We start from the raw sequence: 15,956 nt of genomic DNA, 5'->3' as shown, positions 1-15,956 counted from the left end.
TTTTTTTTTTTGGCTAAATTTTTGGGTTTGGGGCTAAATTCCGTGTTTTTTTCCTTTTTATGGCTCCTCCTGTCTCACAGTAGATGCAGCGCGGTGACCCGACAGGCGGCTGTCCGCGAGGGGAAGCTGTGCTGCCGTGCTCGGCCCGCCGCCTGGCCCTGCAGGTACTTCCTGCCGTGCTGGTAGGCAGCCTTCGTAGGATCGTTAAGGTTCGTCCTGCGGATGCTCCCCTTAATGAGTTTCCTAATGATCTGCGCCCAGGAAGCCTGGTTGTAGGGGTGTCCTGCTTACAGGCTGCTCTGCGCGCTGCCATGCAGGTAGCTGGCTGTCACAAGGAAGCTCTGGCCTGTCACCCTTTCAGAAAGACTCCCAAAATCAGTGGTGGAAGCGCTGCTATTAACGCCTTTCTTTCCCCAAAAGACACAGGGTTAATTAACCCGCAGTAGTGAATAAAGGCAATATTTTTAAGTTTTCCCTTGTGAGAGGAATAAGGGTTCTGATGTGCTCCTGTGGGGCAATCTTACCGTGAATGTGAGTTTAGTGCTAGGGAGCAGTGCTTTGTCATTAACTGGTGACTCTTGACCAGGTGAGAGGTGGGGTTTGTGTCTCCTTTTTGGCCCAAATTAGGCTGAAAGTGGTAATTAGGGTAGGACTAGAAAATTAGAGTTTATTAAAAGGTCTATCAAAACATAATAGCATTAGTATATCCACCTCTAGTAATTTCATACACGTTCTCTAGTTATTCTTTGTACTAAAAGCAGTCTTTTCTCTGTCTGCACAGTGCCTATCCTAATAAGTTTTGGTGTGTGCTTTGGGCTGAATGATGCTAAAGGTCTGCTGTCCCCAAGGCTTTTCATATTTATGATTGCCTCAATATTTTTGAGAAGCTGAATGACCTTTGGCAGGCTGTAGAATTTAATCCCCTCTCCCTCCACCTTTTTAGGTGACTTTTTTTTTTTTCATTTATTCAGTTAATGAAAGAATCCTGAAGCCTCTTTTGTGTTGCAGACTGCCTGCAGAGCAGGGGTTCTGTCCAATTCTGTGGCTGAGAGCAGCACGATGACACAGACTGCGACTTCCTCTGTTTTTCCCGAAAACCTAGGGTAGTCCTTTTAGGAGAAAAAAAGTGAAATCTTTATCCCAAAGATGCTTTCAGGGCATCTGTTTTTAATATATGTGAGGCTTTTACTGCAAATTTAATGTTTGTCTAGTCTTGGATGAATATGGATCCACAAATGCTGACACTGGGGGTAACTTGCTGCCCATAATGTCTCGGTCATGGGTTTTGCTCCGGTACCCTTTCTGGGTTTGAGTGGTGCTGGTGAACATCAGGTAGCAGAAGGGCCTCTTAAATAGTCTGTGGTAAGACTCACGGTGATCTGGTATCGTAATGGAGTTTTATTGAAGTAAAGGAAAGTCTCCAGAGAGACCAGTGCGATGCACAGATGCGCTGCTCGCTTCTGGCTCTATTTGTCAGTGCTTGTGCAGCGCTCACCAGGGGGAGTCTCTAGGATATCTCCAAACCGTCCTCCAAGATGCAGATGCGTTCACTGGCAGTTAAATAACAGCAGCAAGCACCCCCTGACTTTCCCCGCTCCCCTAAGGCTTACTCAACGTGGTTTTGCAGCGTGCCTTTGGTGCTAGCTGTCACTGAGCCCGAGACTTCGGGTCAGGGACTTGAGGACGGCGCTGCTTGCTGGGCCAGCTCGTGTACGCTTATCGACTTGGGCAGTTGGTTTTTCTGCTGCATGTCTGAGGCAAAAGGACAAATTGTGTTTGCAGCCTGAGTTGTAAAGGCTTGTGGAGTCACTGCTGCAGCCGGTTCTTGCTGCCGTCGGGCTGCAAGTAGGGCGCAGACTTACAGATGTGAGCTGTTTGCTTCGACTCTTGACAGGAATGGCTCAAGAAGAGATGGAAGTCGACCTCCAACCAGTGGCTGATTACCCCGCAGAGAGCCACAGGATGCTTCCCCCAGAGCCCTCAGGCCACGCCACGGTGCTCAGCAGCGAAGGAGGCAGCGTGACCGTCATTTCTGACGACGAGGCTGTCGGCACGTCAAGTGCTGGGACAGGGCAAGCAGCTGCCGGGCCCGACCACCCAGCGCATCCCAGCGGGCTGCAGAGGTTTCCAGGGGTGTTCGATCAGCTCCTGCTGGTGCCCGGGCCGCAGGCTGCGACACAGCCACGAGTGAGAAGGGCTCGCAGGCAGCAGAGGATCGGGGGCTCCCAGAGGACGGTCAGTGCCAGGTAAAGCAGAAATGATTTGTGCCGTGCTTCCTGGCTTACAGAGCCCAGCTCGGTCCAGGGCTGTGGCCGAATTCTGAGCACCTCACAAACCTCTGAAGCACAGGGGGCAGACCTCTGATCTCATCTGGCAGCGTCTTTGCTCCTTGTTAAATGAATCTCCCCCGTTTCTTCGCTTAATGTTGACCTGTGAGCCCTTTCACGCTTTCTGACGTGCAGAGCCTCTGCTCCCCCTGTTCCGTGGCTCTGCCGGGCTCCTGGCGGTGCTTCCTGCAGCAGAACCGCCTCGGCACTTCCAGCCCGCGCTTAGCACGAGCTCCACTGAGCTCTTTTGCCTTTCACCTTTGTTTTGGGTTGTCTCATTAAGTTCTCTGGTGACCCTTGCTGCAGAAGGTTTCACAAACAAGCAAACTAACATTTTGTTTTGCTACCTTCAGGCAAAGAAACTAAAAAATTGTGTTTAATGCTGTTAGTAATGAGTTTGAAAGGTGATGAGTGGGCACACCCATTAGCCAGAAAGAAATCCCTATTTCTGGTCTGTTTGGTTTCTGTCTCATCTTTGTAGCTTTTGTAAATGCCGAGGGTGAAATTATAATTAACTGGAGAACTGTCTTTAAATGCAGTCAGACCGACATCTCCTTTCCTCCCTGGTGATTAAACATTACTACGCTGTTTGCCCGTGGATTGCTCATGAAGGTCACTGCGGTTCTCGGGGCTGGAAGGCAACCTGGCAAAGCTCTGCTTTGAACCTGCAGGATAATTGAGGAGCTGGTGCGGGGCGAGGGGAAGAAGTTACTTTCCAGGGGTGAAGCCCCTGGGGAACAGAAGGGGGAAGGCAGAAAGGCAAGGCGCAAAGTAGTCGGTGGGGTGAGGCTCTGGTACGAGCCTCATTTATCTCATTATTACCAGGGGCAGCGGGAACCAGCTCTGGGTTATAATTGTAATTACAGCGTAGGAGTTCCACGGGCTGGGCAGAACGAATGGTTGCTGCGTTTGGGGTGGGTGTTGGGAGAAGTTTCTTTACGGAAAGGGCTGTGCAGTGTTGGAACGGGCTGCCCGGGGAAGTGGGGGAGTCGCCTTCCCTGGAGGGCTTCGAGGGACGTGGAGATGCAGAACTTCGTGATGTGGCTTAGTGGTGGGCTTCAGTACCACGTTAAACGTTGGCCTGGATGGCCTGGGAGGTCTCCCAGAATTCACCTGAGTGATTCTGTGGCGCTGCTGATTGCTCACAGCTGTGTGGGGTCGCCCCTCTCCCACGCGAGGTCTGTCGTGATAACTGATACCTTCCTATCTGCACTCAGAGCCTGGGAATTGTGCTGCAAACCAGCCGGGGGAAGCATTCAGAGCCTTCAGCGTACCTGAAATAACCGTGGCTTTCATTTCTTCCTTCTCTGGACGCAGGGCACCGTTGCACCGTTACTTCCAAATCAGCAGGAGCCAGGAGCAAGCTACGACACCAGCTGCGCATCTGGAGCCCTCGCGTGTCGCGGGGAGCAGCCAGGAGGATGGGGCTTCTGAAACAGAGCTGAGTGGCTCTGCCAGCAGCGCTTCTGAGGAGGAGGAGGAAGAGGCGGAGGCTGCAGCACCACCGTCCCCAGCAGCCCAGGAGCCGCCTGCAGCAGCCAGCTCAGGTTTGTGCTGTGTGGGTACTTAATTTCAGAAACTCGCCTTGCTGCTTCAGAACCCAGCGGGGAAATCCTCTCGAGCTTCCCAACAGACGGTGCTCAGGGCTCGTTGTGCCCGCAGCTGGCGGGAGCAGGTTGCCACCACAAGGCTTGCTGGCAAGCAGCTCCAAAGAGCAGTAGCAGCAACGCGTGACTGCTGCCGTGATCTCAGACATAATCTTTCTGCTATTTGCAGGCTCTTGCTTATAAATAATCCTGGAAGTGTTCAAAATAACCTCACTTTTAGAGGCTGTTACTTGGAACATTCCTCAATAATAAATAACAGAGGAAATATTTTTGAAGACATCAAGTCACGTCTCTGGAGATCAGCAGTGCTTTCAGTCCTCAGAGGGGTCTGAGTCAGGATTTTTTTATTATTATTTGTGCTTCTGTCTGCTTCAGGTTAGAGTTCTCATTCCTGTAACTTCCTGTGGCACTTAGCTGAGAAGATAGGGGTGCTCAAGGCAGGGCTTTGTCTTTCTTCCCTCAGCTCAGCTTTCCTGGCTTGCAGTTCTTTATTTAAACTCTCGTTTGCAGGCTGCCACACACTCAGTGACATATGCAGTTTATGTAAGAGTGGCAAATAGTAATTTGGTATCCAAGGTTATTGATGCCCGGAGAATACAAGAAATATATTTTTCATTTCCCTATTTCTTAGAAACGCCGGGCTCTAAGGAATGTCCCTACGCTTCTCTCTGCCTTTAGGCGGGACAATCAAAACCAAACCTACCTGGACACCTTTTGGGGGGGGTTATATCTAAGAGGGCTCCTTTGAACAGATTCCTTCCACTTGTTCTCAGCTAGTCTTACACGTGACAGGAGCTCAAGCTGTTAAGTGCTGTCTGATATTGTGTGAACATATGCTCTCTGTTGGGTTTTCTGGAATCCCCTTGTCTTGCTTATATAAGCTGCTGGGTTCTGTTCAGCCCGGCACTGTACGGGCTGAAAATCTTATTAGCCTGAGGCGGGGCTAGGTGCTACTTCTCCACTGGACTGAGAATGTCTGCCTTGGGTGCTAACTGTCACTGTGAACTCTCTTGTTTCCCCGGGGAGAGGGGGGAGATGGTGCTTTCTGCTCCTTTTTTAGTGTGCTGGTGGTAGGAATCCAAGCCTGGTGCTGCTGCGTGCCCCGGCTCCAGCACAAGGGCTCACAGGCACAGCACAAAAACCACATGGCCTAGCAGAGCTGATAGTTGGGTAACCACTGGCTAGAAAGCTGCTCGAGTCAGGGTGAACGGGCAAGCAGCATGTGGGAAATGCTTCTGGCATGTGAAATGTGCACGCTTGGAACCCTTGGCAAAAGAACTTGCGTGTATGGGTGTCTGTGGGCCCGGTGGCGCAGGGCTGTAACCTGACAGCAGCCCAGCTGTGGGCCTGTGTGCAGGTGTGTTGGCTTCCAGCAGGTCAGAGAAGTCCTGGTAACAGTGACTGTCTTCAAAGGACCTCTCTTTTGTCACTGATTGTGCTGGAATTCTGCATCTTTCTAGGAAAAAAAGGCGGAAAGTTCTTCAGCACTGCAGTTGGTTAAGAGAGTGGCGTGCAGGCAAACTGCCTGGCCTTCCCTACCCACGTTGTTGATCCAAAGCTTTGTGCCTCACCTGTGCTGTTGTTGCACTGCTGGCCTCAACTCCCCGATGATTATGGATCAAGTCAAGGAGAACCCCTCTCCCTCGATACATAGCAGTTTATTGAAGCATTGCTTTTCTTAGTTTCCAGTCAGGCCCAAGCAGAGCTGCCTCAAGCTTCTGCAGGACATGGAAGTTACGAAGAGGAAGGGGCTGAAGTCCAGCAAAAGCAGGTAAGGTGACTTAAGTGCTCTTGGAGATGGATTAAATATGGTAAATGCTGCGTTTGCCTAAACAAAAGCCTGTATATTATTATTTTTTAAAATCTTAGAGAACTCCACTAAAGCAGCCGGAGCCGTCGGTTCCCGTTGCCCCGCAGGAGGAAGAGGAGGGGGATACCTGTGCCATCTGTTTTGAGCAGTGGACCAACGCTGGGGACCACCGCCTGTCGGCGCTGCGCTGCGGGCACCTCTTTGGCTACACCTGCATTGAGAGGTGGCTCAGGGGGCAGGCGGGGAAGTGCCCCCAGGTAAAACTCAGGGCGGTTTTGTGCACCGAGGGGGGCGCGGTCACTGTAACAGCTACAGCTGCTTGCTGCATAAAGAATCTGACGCTGCCCGCTGTCAGAAATAACAAAAATCACAATTATTTGGATGCAGGTAGCCCAGGCACAGCTAGCAGTGCTTCAAGGGGAGGATTCCAGCGTGGATTTTCTCCCCTGAAGTAGAGCGTTTGTGACTTGCAGACTCAGAAGTTTGGTCGTCCAAGTGCTAAGCCTGTAATTGGTTTCAGAACGCTGCGCTGCGCTCCTGGAGTGCAGGAATGGCAGACCGATTCCTAGAAGCAATTAATTAAGCATAAAGAATGCGTTATCGGACTAGAAATCTGTTGGAGAAACATTTTCAATCAGTTAGCCGTCTGTTCTGAACTGCATCTGCTTTGGCAGCCTAAGGGTCAGGTTGTTCAGGCAGCTTTCTCAGAGTGGACTGAGAAATACCCCGCACCCTGTAACAACCAGTTGCAAGTGGTAGATCTGCTTGTAAGGTTGCTTCTTTGCCTTTTGTTTCCGTGGGTAATATGGATTTCTCTGATTAGGTCTGTGCCTTCCTGTGATGTACTCCCATTCCGAATTCCTTTTCTCCAGAAAGGAATGTTGACAAAAAAACAGGTCAAAGAGTAGCTCGTAAATGGGATTCGGTTCCTCTGCTTTCTCACTCAGCGGCTGGAAGCCCGCGGTTTCATTGGCTTTGTCATTTTCAGAGTTTCCGTAGTTTTGCTTGACTTTGTGCAGGATTCCCCCTCCCAACAAGAAGCTTGCTGTTGATGGGCGCTGTGATTAAACCTAAAGACCCACTGTTGCCATGGCAGAGGCCCAAACCTAATTTTTCTGTGTAAGCTTTTCTTCTGCTCTATGCCCAGACAAAATTCTCAGAGACCTTTGTGGCATCTCTGCTCTTTAGAATCCTGTCTGCTTTCTTGCTGAGCCCTGACAATTTGCAAGGGATGCTCGCTACCTTTCCCAGTAATTACATCACTGGAGGAAAATTTCCTGCAAGAACTTCCTGCTCTGGAGACAACCTTGCAGCGAAATCATCTTCCCTTTGTTTTCCGTCGCCGTGCTTTGCGACGGGGCCTTCTCTAATTGAATAGCACAGGGCTGCTGTGTGTGTTGCTCTGTGTACTAAGTGGCTTGAGTGCAAGATCCTGTGAAATTGCAGTGTGCCAGGCCCTGCCAGTGACAGCTGTTGGCTGCCGAGAAAGCTGTCTTAGCCACTTACTGCTCTGCAAAGCAGTTTTCTGAGGTGTGGGGGGAGCTGCCTGATCTGAAGCTGTTGCCCATGGTATCTTCATGCTGCTAAATAATAGAGAAGTCTGCAATTTAAGCGCATATAGTAATTTACCTCTTGGCGGAGTTCACTTGATCTCAGCGCTCGCTGCCTCTTTTCTGATCATTGAAGTGTGTTTGCAAAGCAGGGAGCTCGCAGATGCTGTCATTTCTTAGAGTCCCAACCCAGGGAGGTGCGGCGCCTGCTTTGTAAGGAGGATGTGAAGTATGAAGTCCCCACTCATTTTGGGCAGGTGCACGAAATTACTGCAGTATCTGATTCCCCTGGTATCTCTGAAATCAGTGGGATGTTGGTGTTCGATACTGCTACGGGAATGCTTTTGTGGATTCGGACCTACAGGATTTGATCAGAGGAATATAATACGTAGTTAATATTGTTGGGAGTAGACTCAGGGTGCCCAAATTTAGCCTGCTGTACAAGTAGCCAGTCTTTGTGCTTTCAAAGCAGAAGTTGGACTGCTGTGTTGCTCTGGATCTTTTCCTCTGCTTCGTTGTAATTTTTTCCCCCCCCCGTGGATCTTACCTGACCACGCTGTGTTTCTGGTGTGTTAGCAAAACAAATTTAGTAGGAACCAAGGAGATGCATTTTTAAAGGTGCAATAGAGCCTAGGACCTAAACTGTTGTAGCCCCTATCAGAGCTCCAGTTGATGAGGGAGTGTCTTGCAAACATGCTGTGCTCTATCTGACTTGGGGATTTGTTTTTATAAGTCGACACCCCCTCCCCTCAAAACCCGAAGGATTGTTCAGAGTACTGCCTAGCAAGCTGTAGGGACGCACAGTTTGGGTGGTGATATTCTTGTAGGCGAACTGCTGTTGTCTTTCATTTCAGTGCAATAAGAAGGCGAAACGCTCTGACATTGTGGTGCTGTACGCCCGTACTCTGAAAGCGCTGGACACCAGTGAGCAGGAACGCATGAAGAGGTACAGAGGCTCCACCTAAACACACGGCCTCGCTGGTTGCGTGTCAAGGAAAGCTGCAGCCTGGCTTTTACTTTATGCTTTAATTTCCTGTGTTTAAATTCCCGCATTCCCTTGGGGATCGTTGTCCTAACAAATGACATCTTGCTATGTTTTGCCTGCCTTACCTGTAAGGAGAAATTTCTTTTGGAGCAGGAATCCCGAGTTTGTGCTTCGTGGCGCTGAAGTTGCTAAAGCTGTCTTGTGCTGTTTCCTGAAATGTCACCACGGGAGAACACGCAGAGTTGTTGCCAAAAAGCTGTATATTGCTAATTCATCATTAGATGAGAAAAGCGTAATTAGAAATGCAAAGAGGGAGAATAACTGACCTTTTCTGTCATCTTTTCTGCATGCATTAAACAGAGTATCTCTCATATGAATCACTTTCCATCTTGCTTTGTCAAACTCTTCATGTAGCTTTGCTTACAAAAGGTCAGCAAGCATTACTGGGACTCTACTCCCCCTTCCAACTTCAATGCAGATTTTTTTTTTTTTTTGAAAAAGGGAACAGTGGGTAGGAAAATGGGTGCTAATTTCTTTTCACTAAGATGCTGTCACAGATACTGTTCTGAAATTAAAAGGCTGCAGACTTCTGAGTTCTCCTGAATCTTGAAGTGAATAGAATTTAATTGGGTTCTCCATAACGTGTTCCTAAGCATATTGCTGTTCTTCCAACACGGTCTTTCAACAGAAACTCCTCCCAAACCCTTCTGATTAATAATTACTAGGATAGTGAGGTAACTGTCACAAGGGGAAAGTAGCTGTTCTGTCCAGAGTGCCACTGCCTGACGGTGTTTGAACTGTACCTCTAGAAGGGTCACACTTTTTTACTGGATAGACACTGCAAAACAATCCATACATAAGGTGTTTTTTTGTTTTTTTTCCAAAAGCACAGCAGCATTTGGGTGCTTAAGTCTCATTGTTTCTTGGGTAGAGGCAGCTGTCTGACTGCTGCTTTTGTGTCTCAGAATCCCGCAGCAGCAATTCCCCACGTGCCATACATCAATCCCCTGCCTCCTGGCTTTGTGGGCAGGCAGACAGCGGTGACTGCCCGTCCGTCCTGTTAAGCTGCTGGCAGTGGCTGCCTCGTGGCACGTAGCCACGAGCAGAGGACAAATGGGAACACTGATACATCAATATTGTTTGTGCATAGCCTTGAGTTGGGTATAAGCTCATGGGTTTCGTTCTTCACATTCAGAAACGCCAGCCTTCAGGGTCTGGGTGCTTGTGTAAGGAATGTTTCTGATGGCTAAATATGGAGTTTCACCCGTTTCTTATGCAACAAAAAAAATAACGTGATAGGGCTATAGGGAAAGAACAGAACTCTGTGCTGGGTAAACATGCAAGGCTGTGTTTTAAGGTTACATAGGCAAGCTAGATCTGTCTGCACCCGAATTACTGAAATAACCAGACTATTGCAGCTTCTGAGGCACAGGATGCAGTGTTCACATTACAGACCAAATATGCAAATAATGTTAAGGAATGTTGGTGGTTTTTTCCCCTCCTTAACCACTCATTCATATGTAAAGTACTTAGGAAGGCAAAATTGAAACATGTTACCAAAACTGCTGCTGTTGAACTGTGTGTATGCACTTCTAGGCTCAAGGTGAGGTAGTAAGTACGGCTCTTAGGGGCTTCACAGAGAATTTATCTGTGTCTGTTTAGTTCTGATACAGCAGTATTTTCCTGAAATGCAAAATCAGTTGCTCGTAGTAGAAAGAAGCCTAACGGTCTCGCTGTGTTGTGGCTCGCTGCATTACTGACATGATGGATTACGTGGATGTTGATGGTATAGAATTTGCTAAGCTGTTTCGGGGGGTGGAGCAGGAAACAACTGATCACTTTCTCTGCTTTCCTTCACTAAATTAGCACATTTGGAGAGGGTGAGGAGAAAGGCTGTTCTGTCGATGGAACAATAATTGTGTGAGTCATTCAGTGCAGTTGCATAACTGAGAACATCTTGAGGTGAACGGACTGGGTGAATGTGGTACCAGACTTTTGTTGCTTTTGTATTTACCCAAGCAGGACCTGTGTTGGAACAAAGTTTGGGGGTAGGAGACAACAGCACGGAGGCATCCTAGACAATTCCTAGTCCTAAGGGTTGCATTTCCTCTGTTTTCCATCCAGCTCTATAGAAAAGGAGCAGATGTTGCGGAGACGGGCCGAGCTGGAGTCTGCACAGAGCCGTCTCCAGTTGCAGGTTTTGACAGACGAATGCAGCAAGCTCCGCAGGCAAGTTCAGGTGAGTCCAACACCTCCGATACACAGCAGACTCCCTTTCTCTTCAGCTTTCTCTCCCCTGCTCCCTCAGAGGAGAGAAAGTAGGCTTCCAATTTTAATAAGCAGCAAGATCTAGTCAACTCAACTGGTGAATCATTGGGAGTATCCTAAACATCCCAGGTGAGCATATTCATGTACGTGACCTAACACTGACTTGCTTCTAAGACTGGAAGTTGCACATACAGCTTAACAGGAGGCGCTTTGGGCTGCTGATGTTGCAGGTTGCTCAGGTTTTGTGGTGGCTGGCAAGGTCTGGTAATACAGTGCCAAATGCGTTCCCCTTATCTTTCTCTAACTGTACCAAAATGACCTTTGAAAATCTCTTGGATGATGTATTTTCACTAGATAGTCGAGTTTTTGAAAAATAGTTTGTGAGGAAGTATGTTTGTGGCCATTTACAAAAACAAAACAAAAAACCACTGAATTTCTTGTGAAGATCAGTCAATGTTTAGCTGGAGCACCTTCTGGTGCCATGAGCTTGTCATTAGGGTAGGCTGCGGCTGAACAGCTGCGAAGAAGCGCCTCTGTCCCCTTAGAATAGAGATTACTGAAAGTAAATGACTGGTTGCTAAACAGCCTCTTCCTTTCTGGCTCATGCAACACCGTGATGTTTTGTAATCTGTCACGGCTGCTTTTACAGGATTGTAAAACTGTGGACTTCGCTGGTACTTCCCAGTTGTGAATTATCTTGCATATTCCACCAGTTCTAGGTTTTCCAGTAGCCTCTTTCACAACCGATTTGCTACTTTTTTTTGTTGTTGTATGAAGTAGATGATAAATTTGTCTAATTTTGTACTGTTTCGTTTCTTCTATGCTTTCCTCTACTTCCGGATTTTCTTATAGCCTTAGCTATTTACATCTTACATTAAGAAACATCCCCTTTTCTCAATTTTTCCCATGTGATGTAACACAAAGCTTTATAAATTACAGCTTCGTGCAGGAATTCAGGCAGGTATGATCACCAGAGCGAATGAGAAAGTTGGCCCACTATAAAATTTGGTTTAAGAACGATGCAAATAAGATAAAACTGCAGGTCCATAGCATCTTCCTGCTGTTCTTTTGGTGTTCAATGATAGAGAATCCAGTCTAATTGAACTGAAGTTGCACGTTATAAAGATTAAGTACCCTGTGTTCTTAAGCTCTGGTTCAGTATTTATACTGCATTCATCACTGTCCTGTAGTGCTTGATGTGAATGCTGGAAGCAATTTCAAGGTACTTGTCTATACTGTGAATGAACTGGAAGTTTAAAAAACAAAGCAAAAACAATTTGCTGGGGAGCCATAAATCAGTAGGAAGTCTAGAGTAAGTTGCTAAACCATTGGTTTATATTCTGAGGTTATGCCTAACCAGTTCCTTATTTTCTGAGAGGTCGTCTAGTAAAGCAACTGCCTGCAGAGAGTCATTTAGACAGGACGGGATCCCTGGAGGCTTCTAGTCCAACCCTAGCTGAGGAACTTCAGCATGGCATTAGGTTGCTTAGGGCAAAGGCCCATCGGGTTTGTAGTGGCCACAAGTAGGCTGCAAAACCTCTCTGGGCAATGCGCTGCCTGGCTGTCCTCAGTGAGAGCTTCTTTCCCTAGCATCTAATAAAGAACTTAGCTTGTCGTGTCTTAAGTTTGCTGCCCTTCTGCTTTCAGCAAGCAGCGTTACTCGTCATACAAGGAACTGTGTTTAATTGGTATAGAAAGGTTTAAGGCACCACGGAAAGCGGTGCTGTGGGATTACAAAAGAAGTCTGTGAAATACCTGTACATCCAGAGGCTGAATGTGGAAAAGTTCAGCTGCACAGAACTGGGAGAGCTATGCTCATTTGTTGCATACAAATCTTGGTGTCTTAAGTCTTACAGAAAGCACGGGCCACCAGTTTCCCCCAAAAAAGCTGTTGTGTGAGCCCTTTTCTGTCATTAATGCACCTGAGAGCTGGGTCATCCTTTGTCATGTCTCTTGCTATGACCCTTTTTCAGATTTGTGTGCTTTTTCCCCTTCTCTGCTCCACTAGGGTCATGAAGATGAGCTTGCTTCAGCTTTGTTATTGAAGTATTTAAGATGAATGAGGCTAGAAAAGGGATATCTCTTTGTCTTTAGCTATATCGAAATACGAGTAAAGCAACTTGCAGTTGCATGGAGACAGGGTAACTAGCCAAAACTGGGAAAAAGCACAGCACACGCGGCGAGTTCACATGCAGAAACAACACTGGGGAGAGCTCTGTGCTGTGTGGTGGGCAAAGGCTTTTAATATTTTGGGAACAGTGCTGCTGAAGCCATGCTTTTGCCTGAAGTTATTCCCCTGTGAGCACAAGGATCCAGGGAACCAGACGTGAACCGCTGCTGTACGCTTCCCAAATCTGCCACGGTTTTCAGTGTAAGTTCTCTATGCTGCAGAGCAACCGAAAGGAATTGGATGTCAAGGCAGCAATAAAAATGCAAACCTAATAACTTTAGAAAAATGTTAGGGTAATTGTTATATTTCATTTTAAAAAAATCTTTCACCTTTGTGATCTTTGTTCACCTGCAATGGGTGTTGGAAGATCTATGGGCAGTAAGAAAAGCTGGCGTTTCCTTCGGCTGCTGCTTGCAGTGAGGCCAATTAAAATGCTGTTTGCAGCCTCCCTTGGTTCAGGTTCAGAGCCTGCAGTGCTGCGCTGCAGCTGGAGGTTGTAGGGTCACGCGTTTATCTCTATTAAATGCAAGGCTGAGGCTGTAGTGCAGGATGGCAGGCGTGACTTCCCTGAGAGGTCTGTGGGAGCGCGGCCAAAGGGTGGCTGTCATCTGATAACTGCCTTTGTCTGTAAGCTTTGGGTCAGCTGCTGCCACCGTAACCCAATCCGCGACAGAAAACTGGCTGTAGCTGGCTGTTTTCTTTCTCGTTCTGTCCTCTCCCGTTTCTGCTTCTCATGCATACTCCTCAGGAGGAACTTGGCTGTCTCTTCCCTTCCTTCCCTGAATGTTCACTCAACACTAAGCGGCACTAAGTTGGGATCTAGGAAGCAGTCGTGGTGGGTGCGCAGGGATGAGCATGTCCTCCAGGCCCTCAGGCAACAGCAGGGGCCAGGAGAAGTCTTCAGAGCATTCCAGAGGAAGGCATCAGCTTATGCTGCCAAAAGTGTCCTTTTGAGCACAGTCAGCAGGGTTTGGTCTTTGGTGCAACGCTTCTAGTCACCTCAGTGATGTGTCTCCAGTAAGGCTTCCTGGTTCTGCTGGCTCTGTCCGTTGTGTTTAGATGCTGTACTGACAGTTTTTAACTGCCTGCCTTAATGAATATCTCATGTAAAAATGTAAGTGTTGAGTGCAGGTGACAAGGAGAGTTTTACAAACTCCCCAGAGCAACAAATAATTTTAATCTCTTCTCATGCTCAGTGGCAGCGGCACCCTCCTGCCTTTGAGAAATAGAGCTTATTAATTTTTTGGTTATAAGTTGCTTTCTTGGAAGTTCCTTGTGTTTTCACTGCTTGCTTACTCCAAGCCTGAAGCTACAGAAGTTTCTACTGTAAGCGTCCTGGCACCCCCTGTACCTCTGCTTCCTCCCCACATTTTGTCTTTGCTTGTTTTAACGGGATCTTCTTGAGTCTTCAAGTTTTTTTTTTTTTTTCTTTATTCCCTCAGAGAATTTGGAAGCCATTTGATGCAAGACAGATCAGACCTCCGGAAAATACCAGAGTTGCTCTCCTCTTGAGCCATTTTCCAAAGTTGTAGGGCTTGATGACAACTGTTGACGCAGAGCTTGATCTCTGGTCTTCCCTCTCTGAGATTCGTTGCCTTTGCTTCAGTGTGAGTTAAGTGGTGGTGGCTGGTTCAATACTGAAGCTAGCTCGCAACCTACTAATACGCTCAGAATATCACTCTCGTGGCCCTTAATCGTTTAAAAATTATGGAGTATTTGAAGCATAATCTATGTTGCTCAGACAACAGAAAGCAAGTAGCAATTTTCTGTGTGTGTGTATACGCTCCCTGTGATGCCCTGGGGTACCGCACTGCCTGGCGTTTGCCCTTGGAGCACACCCACTTGGTCAGGACGCTTTCTGGGGACGTTGTCTTTGACTGTGACTCAAATTCACCAAAAAGTGCTGCTCCTCACACTGCCACTTCACCCTGCAGATCTCTGAGGAAGGAGGAACTCTAGGAAAACCTTGTTTGTTGCTGATGCTCTGGTGGAAGCTGTCCCTGGCAAGGGCTCTGCCGAGCATCCTTGAGCATGCTTCAGCTGAGGGAGAGGGGGGAGGAAGCAGAAAACGAGGCTGGAGCCCTTGAGAGTTGTTGTTCCTGGAATCTGCCGGCCAGGGTTTACAAGAACAGGGTCATCCTCATTAAATAGAGGGTGTTGCAGGAAACAAGTCAGTCTGCGTTGAAACTAGGGCCTTTGGGGTGGGGGGAGGTATTCTGGAAATTCTGGAAAATGCTTCTAATTGACTGTCTCTTGCGGTTGAGCGGCATGTAATACTTGGCAGCTCGTTCTCTTCTAAACAGCATTGATCTGGTAATAATTGTTATTGGCTTTTATCTGCTGCCCAAGAGCCCTCTCTTCCATGGGGTCTAATACATACAGTAACGGACTTGGAGAAGATTCTACCAGTGCTTGCAGAGCCTGCTGAGTGCTTTTGTTGTTCTCGCAGCCAGGGGACTTGGAAATCCAGCGCTTCAGGGACAGTGTGGAAGTGGAGCTGCCTGTATCCTCCCTCCTTGTCTGAGAACAAGCACCCCCGGAGCACCTGGAACGGGTGGCACAGGATCTCCAGGGGAGTACTAAAGCTCTTTGAGGTCTTTTTGTCTTTGCAGGAGCTGAAGGCTCTGGTGGCCCAGCACAACGCGAGTGCTTCTCAGCAACCTGGCGGCTTCCGCACCGGCTTCCCAGGTGGCCTCCCCTCCAGCCAAAGCCAGCGCAAGTACCACTTGGAAAAGGTCTTCGTGGTGTCTCAGGCGGGGAACTGCAGAGTGATGGCATACTGCGACTCGCTGGGCTGTCTCGTGGTATCGCAGCCTTCCCCACAGTCTACTTTTATTCCTGGTAAATAAGCAAGTCGAGATCTGGTGCTTGTAGGTGATATTTGGAGGCTCGCAGAAGTGAAACGTGTTTTCTGCTTGCTCCTTCCTCTGGCTTGACCTTTCCACGTGCCTTGTAAGCTGGGGACGCTCCTAAGATTCCCCCGGTTCATCTCTCTCTGCTTCGGTAGCCTCTGCCTAGTGAGGCGACTTGTCTCTCCCCTCACTTCTCCAGCGGGATCCTAGCAGAGGATCTCAGGCTCTTCTGCTCAAGTGCCACATCTGCAGGAAGGTGACAGGCGTGTGCGATGCTCCTGGCAAAGGGGAGTGAGACAGCGAGAGGTCAGCACGCAAGGGCCGGCAGAGAAGCTTCCAGCGCTTGAGTGAGAAACATTGCTCCCCACTCAGTAGGTGGATTGATCC

The 15,956-nt window shown here is 48.3% G+C and overlaps 1 protein-coding gene across 9 annotated transcripts in view; it reads left to right on the top strand.

Annotated features, from left to right (window-relative positions):
- Positions 1–15,956, top strand: part of RFWD3 (ring finger and WD repeat domain 3) — a 29,436-nt gene that overhangs the window by 5,988 nt on the left and 7,492 nt on the right. For 3 of the 9 annotated variants that reach the window (XM_067004650.1, XM_067004649.1, XM_067004648.1), the window contains one exon: positions 81–210. Coding sequence is in view for 6 of the 9 variants with exons in the window: in XM_048078691.2 (XP_047934648.2) it covers positions 1,897–2,246; positions 3,645–3,874; positions 5,617–5,705; positions 5,804–6,001; positions 8,149–8,240; positions 10,404–10,518; positions 15,330–15,558 (1,303 nt within the window). In the remaining 3 variants the exon portion in view is untranslated. Of the gene's footprint in view, positions 1–80; positions 211–1,894; positions 2,247–3,644; positions 3,875–5,616; positions 5,706–5,803; positions 6,002–8,148; positions 8,241–10,403; positions 10,519–15,329; positions 15,559–15,956 lie in introns of those variants that run through there. The other 6 variants (XM_048078691.2, XM_048078692.2, XM_048078688.2 and 3 more) reach the window with 4 other exon arrangements.

The sequence above is a fragment of the Anser cygnoides genome, chromosome 12, assembly GCF_040182565.1.
Source record: "Anser cygnoides isolate HZ-2024a breed goose chromosome 12, Taihu_goose_T2T_genome, whole genome shotgun sequence".
NCBI classification, from domain to species: domain Eukaryota; kingdom Metazoa; phylum Chordata; class Aves; order Anseriformes; family Anatidae; genus Anser; species Anser cygnoides.
Note: the sequence above shows the minus strand (reverse complement) of the source record. Positions and strands in the feature narration are given on the sequence as shown.